The following is a 7,262-nucleotide window of genomic DNA, read 5'->3' on the forward strand; positions in this document are numbered from 1 at the left end:
TTTTATAAAGTTACAAAACCCATACATTATGCCTGTTGGTCAAGGCCTGGCTTTTAATAAAGTTTCCTGTTATCTATGAGATGACAGAAGACAAATATAAACCAGGAATCTGTTAAACGAATTATTTTTGGAAGCTGTATCAAGTTGAGTTGCACACATTGCCAAACATAAAAGATACCCAGAGGAGAAGAGCAAGTTCCACGCAGCGTAGCTGTGATCTTGGGTGATGTTTGTTAATTTTAATCAGCCACGGGAGAAATGTTCATTTTGTTATGCATGGTTATTGTTGGGGTTTTTTTGACACAGCACACACAGGATTTGAGGCTATTTATAACTAACTATAGTAACTATAACTAACTATAGCAAATGCTACACTGCTATCTTGCAGGCATGCTGGTGTCAGCAGGTAGGTAGCCTGTTCCTTTGAAATGCCATCATGATTGTAGCACATTGGTTTTGCGCCAAGGAAAAAAATTCCTCTCTCCTATGGGACAGGAACTCAGAATGGATGTGCATAAAGCTGCCTCTTCTACATGGCTGGCTTGGAGGCAGCACACAGAGTCCTGGACACTCTGGCAGTTGGCAACAATAAGCATCTGCAAAGAGTGACTATGTTTGAGAGCTCAGGATGCAGAAACTGGGAGAGAGACAGAGTTAAAAGGAATGGCACAAAGTCAAATGCAACTCCTTCTGCTCATACTGCACATATGCAGCCACCTCCTATATTGTAGCAACCTCAAGTAAGAAAAAGCACAGATGGCAAGAAAAACGTGGCACTGGTCTCATCCTTCCAGCAGTAGGCTGCACAGGGGCTGGTGCCTCACACTGATGAGGCCAGGACAAGCATGGTCTATGGCAGCCTCGCAACAGACACTCCAATGGGGGCTAAGTATTCTTGGCTTTCACAGGGCCTGGCGTCTACAAACTACATGTTCAAGGGCAAGTCAGGATGGGGCTCTGAGCCCCCACCCATGCAGGGGGTTTGGATCTAGAAGGTCCCTTCCAACCCAAACATTTCTATGATTCTAAGAGTATGAAAGAGGAGGAAGAGGAAAAGAGGCTGATTGGTAGAGAAGTTCAGCATGGTTCTTCTGGCCTATCTCAGGCTGAGCAAAGCCCATGAGTCTCCCAGCACAGCTAAGGCAGCACCTACAAGAGCCAAATCCATGTAAAGTGGGACAGGAAGGGCAGAATGGGGGTCTTATGTCCTAAGTCTGTGTTTGCTCTCGAGGCATTTCTAGACACTGACACCCGCTTGAGACCTGGGCTGCTTCACAAGGCTGTTTACAGGGAGATATGCCCATGCTCCAGGGTGTTCCTCACATTTTGTTCTACCCCGTGTCTCTTATTTACTGCTTTTGGCACAAGTATCTAGGGAGTATATTTACCTAGTGTGTATTGTTGACTTACACATTGTCTTCTTCCTGTTACAGAAAGCCACCAACAAAGCTACAGCTATCAATCAGATCCTTGGATCACAACCATGTTTGACAAACAGCACCTCTGGGCCATATTTTGCTTTACTACTCAGTGCTGAATTTGAGCTTTGCCTTTTGTCTTAAAATGTTTCAGATTGCGTCTAATTAGAAAAGTAAATACAAACACCCAAACATCTAACCATGAAATCTATGTCTCTGTGGGGCCATGGTGCAGAGCACTGCCTGCACTGCACAGTCCAGGGAAAACTGCCCTGAGGCCAGGGCCATGGCTGCACCAGCCAGAAAGTTCCTGCTGTTGCCCTCACTGCTGCAGCAGCATCCAGAGGTGGCTGGAAAAGCTCCTGGCTACTGCAGGGGCTCCCAGTTGTTTCATTTAGGGCCAGTCCCTCAATTAACTTCTCCTCAGCAGGTGCAAGAGCAGTATCCAGTAAGACAAGCACTATTAGGGGCTAATAATACCCCACCTCACTGATTTACCTACCTTTCCCCCTCCAGGTCTTGGTTTTTCTTCATTCCCTACCCCCCCTCCAGGAGTCTCTCAGCCCCTTATTTGAGCAAGCTCAGTGTCTCCTACCTTTCTCACCCTGCCCTTCCCAACCTTCACTCCTGTGTCCCCAGCCCTCTCTCCTCACCACATCCCCGTCTCCAGCTTCCACAGCCACTGCTCGCAGCCACAGCAAACCATCTTCCCATGCCAGAGAAGATGAACAGCTTGCAACAGCAGAACAGCAGAGCCCAGGAGCCACACATGGGACACAATGCTGATCCTAACTATCTTGGCTTGTTTTCACATCCTGAATCAACAGGGAGAGAGATCAAGACTTCTCTTGGCACAGTAGTTGGCCATGGGACACACACTTGGTTTTCTCATCTCTCATGCAAATGCTGAGAAGAGCATGTCCCTCATTTGTGTCCTGTCTTTGACATCATTATGCAGCTTGCATGGTACATGGGCTTTTTAAAGCTACATAATAATGTGTTAGCAATTTGTTTTTACTGAGAGCATCACAAGCATAAAAGTTGTAAGGATAAGATTACCCCAAGATGTATGAAAGTGCAGGGGACAGAAATCCAGAATCCCTGTAGAGCATCATGACCTCAGGACAATTTATGCCTTGTGCTTACCCACCCATGAGGAGGAAAAAGCATGCTAATTATTCCTACAGACAATGCTCTAGACCAGATGAGCTATAGTAAGAGATAAAAAGCATGCATCTTATATCTGAACAAAACTAAGCAACACTGCTATTTATATATAATAGGTAATTTTTATTTTAAAAAACATTGCAACTGACAGAGAAAATAAACTCCATTAAATGTGCCATACATTCAAAGAGATGTATTTAAAGTAATTGATTTCTTATTCTCTGAGGTGATCATTGATACAGATGTACACGCTTCCTGAAAATTAAAGAACAAAAACAAGTTCTGTAACAACTTGTTCCTAAAGTATCTTGCAAGATTAAATCTGGCCAAGAGTCTTACCTTGATAAATGCCACATACAGAAGATTACTTTAGATGTGGTTTCACTGGCTTCTCTTCCAGCATTTGCAGCTCTGGTGCAAATGAGACTGGTCAACAGACCTTGCTGTTTTGGGTGTTGATAAGAGATTCAAGAATCTGCTCAGGGAAGAATCCCAAAAGGAGAAAAACAACAGTTGTTTTATCCTCAGTAATATCTGAGTTCAAAGCCGAAGAGGTGGACAAAAGCATGCACTCCCAGGTGAAGCTATAGCATACAGAAGTGTATTTCTTGAGAGCCATTTACTTCTTATATCCCCGCTTCATAGAATATTAGAAAAAGACCACCATATACAAAAATTGTATCATTACAAGTTATTTTAAAAGAAAATCAAACAACTTCAGACCATTAAAACACACAAGAAAGTGTTTGTTTGCATACAGTAGAAATACAATCCTCATTAAAGCTGCATACCAGAGAAGCCAGTTGTTAAGTAATTAAGTTTTCAATTAAAAAATACAAAAGCCCAGATGTTCCTGTAACACAACCAGAACATTGGAGACAAAAGAAACAAAACATTCATAGTCTGCCATGCCAGGTACATCATCTTTGTAAGGTCACTTCAGGCCTAAAAGAGTATGGATTCAAACAAAGAGTGTGGAGTCATGCCCAGGCAGAACGTTCTGTGCCCAGCCCTTGGAAACAGCAGCTGTCCTTGGCTCTGCATTGCTCACGCAGGTCCAACTAGATCTGCTGGGGCAGGGACTTCCTGAGGACAACTTTGAACCTCCAGCAGTGCCCCCACCAAAGGGCAGGACACCTTGGCCCCAGAGCAGGACTTCTGCCTGCAGGTTTGAGCCTCCACCACCAACATGCAAGCTCCAAAATCAAGCGGCATGTGCAGGAGGAGCACCCATGTCAGCCTGGGACTACCTGGGGAGTGAGAGGAGCACAGGACTGGCAAGCAGCACATGGACAGCCCACTCCTATGATGGACATTCCCAGCCAAATGTCACAAAACCACTGCCATAGCCTGCTGATGCTTCCTCTCTAGAGGAGTTTGCTACTGATGAAGACAGTCCAGATTGAAATTATGAGGTTCCCAAATAAAACAGGGAAGTCAATCTGATTGACACACTGAAGTTACTCAACATCAGATGTGCTGTCATTGGTAAGAGAACACAAGCTCTTGGGCTAATGTTGGAGAAAAAAAATCTGTCCCAACTCTTAACACTTTGCCTGTGATCAGATGGGATTCAGCCAGCAGCAGGGAGGGAGCCTCATGAAAAAGAATGCAGTGCAAGCAGAGCTGTTCCTGGGACTAGAGGCCTTTCTGTGGCAGCCTCATTCCAAGCAGGGTGGTTTCAAGACAGCAATTGGCAGAATCCCAGGGGCTTGGCCACAGCCCCTGTGGGTCCACACCACCTGCAGCTGCTAGACACATGCAGTTCTCAGAAAGGGCACAGTGACCTATACTGGCAAACAGCCATTAGAAACATCGAGACATTTATAAATAAGCTCTCTTTCAGCTTTCTCACACCCTTGAAGTACAGGCTGCTGATTCTTCTAAAAGCCTAGAAGATCTTAAGCTACAGAAGAAGGAAAACGTGGACTCCTTCCTTGTTGGGTCAGTGCAAGAAACATCCCAAAACATAAACTGGTTCATGTGTGGCATTAAAGAAGATGAACATGAATCTCAGCTTTAACAAATCAAGCTGTTGGATGATAGTCCCACTCCATAGGGTATGGCTTTTTTCTGTCTCAAACTTTCTCACTTCCCTTTCTGAGGCAGCGAAAACTGAATTGTTTCTATTGTGGCTCACTCGCCATCCATAAATACCTGCCTGGCAATATTGGCAATGTGCATCTGTTGTCCCCTTGTTTTGTGAGAGATGTGCTACAGCCCAGGTCTGTCTTGTGCACAGCTGCAGGAGCAGTTCTGCCCCCTAAATGAAGGGCAGGCTGTTCCCAAACCCCATCATTTCAAAGTACCTACTGAAGTTACCTGCAGTATCCTGTTAGCTCCTCCTCCTGGCTGACTGCATGACTGGTTGTGCTTGTTCTAAACATGGCTCCAGTATGGCCCATATTCAGACCCCCTTCTATCATCTCCTTGGTGTGCCTGCCTGTCACACCCACAACATAGGGGTCAACACCTGCCAGCCAATCTTCAGCACATTGGTGCTTTACACTGTGTATGACTGGTTCACTTCTGGCTGCTCATCTCTTTGCAGGGCCTACTGCCCTCACCTTCTCTGCTTACCGGACACCCTTCCTAGGAAAAGAGAAAGCTCCTGTTTGCTCTTCAATACTTCTTCCTACATCGTGGAGATGCTGAAAGCTAGCACGCCACAAACTTCTTACCCATGTGCAGACCTCATATTACATAAATACGTAAAATTTCAGACAAAATATCCTATAATTTCTGTGGTGTAACATTTTTAAATAGCATTACAAACGCAAACCATCCAGCCCTTGTGATTAAATATACAAATATTTGTGAATAGATAAGGCTCATAGGTACCTATGCAAAAATAAAGTGCCCCGTCCCCCACCAAGAAACTGTTCTGTACAGATAAGTTTCAAAACAGAGAGAGCAAGTTATTTAAAATAAAACCTTCCAAGCTGGAAGTGCTGCCAGATTTTCAATCCTTGTTCTCCTTTCTCCTTTCAACTTGGCAACACGAGTATTTACACAGGGAAGGAGCTGCCATGGCCAACTCCGCAGTGCCACCGTCCTGCAACCTGTCCAGCTAGAAGTCTCACAGGGCCTTGGTGCTAGCCGGGTGTGCAGTGTGGGACACAGACTTCTGAGGGTAGTAGCTGTACAAGTAAACCTGCAACAGGATAGCGATGTCCACAAAAACCTGCAGGAGTCCACAGATGGAGAATTGGAAAGGGGCCTGATTCAGGATGAAGTAACCAGTCTTGAACGTGTCTCCGCTGGTCCACATTAGCACCATCTTGACACTAAAAGGCAGAAAAGCAAGAAAAAGAATTTATTGAGAGGAAATTAGCTTGTGATTAGACCTGCTGTGCCAGAGGATCCCACCTACTTCAGTGAGGGTTTATACTCAACAGTGGGTTGAGACTATGAGAGCAGAAAGCATGCCTAGCCAAGACATGCTGCACTGTAATTGGAAGGAAGGATCAAATTCTCTACCCCACAGCACTCTTACCTCCACAGTTACAACTCAAAAATCCCTGTGGCTATGAAGGTACCCAACATTTTAAAATATCCAGCTATGATATTCAACTCAGTGGTGCTCTGTAAACACGACTGCCACATGGTGACAGCACTGACCATAAACCCAAGTAATCAGTGCATGGAAAACAAGCGATTAATCTCCAGTTACCTCTTGTGTGTGCCATTTTGTGCTCACGCAAGATGAAGTCACACACAGACTGCTCTCTCATGCATGCACAACTTTTTTAGCATCTGCTGGAACAAACTCTTCTGACAGCGGAAGAAATAATTTCTTATTGCAGAAAACGCAAAACAAAAAACCCACCAGTCTGGTAATACAGAAAGAGGGGAAACCACATGCCTGCAGCTGTTACTGCAAGGATGAACATCACTAGAGAGGTTTATCAAGGACACAGATCAAGACCAGTGCTCAGACTTCCTTTTAATAGCCATCCTTGCTTTCATCTTGCTGCACTGCCGAGCCCTGTCCTGCAGTCCACCCCTCACATCAGGAGAAACTGTGGGGAATAGAAGCAAGTTCTTCTAACTGACCAAATTCTTTTCAGTATCCTCAACAAAATGTGAACAACCAGATCACGAAAGCTGTTTCCAAGCTTCATGCACTTTAACAGGAGAGGTTTTTAAGCAGCTGAATAAGCGGTTGTAGACAAAAGCTTTTTAGTTCACAGTATGAGCATTGTGCCCGATTTGTCGTAATTATGAGTCATTGTGTTTTACCAGCACTGACTCCAATTCATCAAATGCAGTCAGGCTCATGCAGCAGAGCAGGACTTAACATTCATTTCTCAAACATTCAGGCAGGGAGCTAGCACAATTTGTATTTTGGACACAAGTACACAATGCTATTGCAAGCCAAATGCTGCAGCCCACTTTGGCCGTTTGGAAAGGGTGGCCAGCAGCATCTATTTACCCTGCCTCACGGCACTATGGAAACACATGCCTTGCTGGAACACACAGCACGTGACTGAGAGCATAAAGAATGGTATGCAATCCCATGGACCTTTCAAAGAGGGTCTCTGGGTGGAAGTGCAAGCAAGGGCATGGGGCTGAGTGAGCAGTCATTCCCCACTCAGGGTCAATCTAAAATGTAAATAAACAAATAATCAGAAAAGGAAAACAACTGCTAAACCCACACACCCCACAGCACGCTTA

At 44.9% G+C, this 7,262-nt stretch overlaps 1 protein-coding gene across 1 annotated transcript in view; it reads right to left on the bottom strand.

The window, feature by feature from the left end:
* Window positions 1-5,664: 5,664 nt before the first annotated feature.
* Window positions 5,665-7,262, bottom strand: part of PQLC1 (PQ loop repeat containing 1) — a gene marked incomplete at its 5' end in the record, with an annotated part of 67,524 nt that continues 65,926 nt past the window's right edge. Inside the window, one exon of the mRNA XM_010008704.1 lies at window positions 5,665-5,872. Coding sequence (XP_010007006.1) covers window positions 5,665-5,872 — 208 coding nt within the window. The remainder of the gene's footprint in view (window positions 5,873-7,262) is intronic.

The sequence above is a fragment of the Chaetura pelagica genome, unplaced genomic scaffold (genome assembly GCF_000747805.2).
Source record: "Chaetura pelagica isolate M959 unplaced genomic scaffold, ChaPel_1.0 scaffold332, whole genome shotgun sequence".
In the NCBI taxonomy this organism is placed as follows: Eukaryota; Metazoa; Chordata; class Aves; order Apodiformes; family Apodidae; genus Chaetura; species Chaetura pelagica.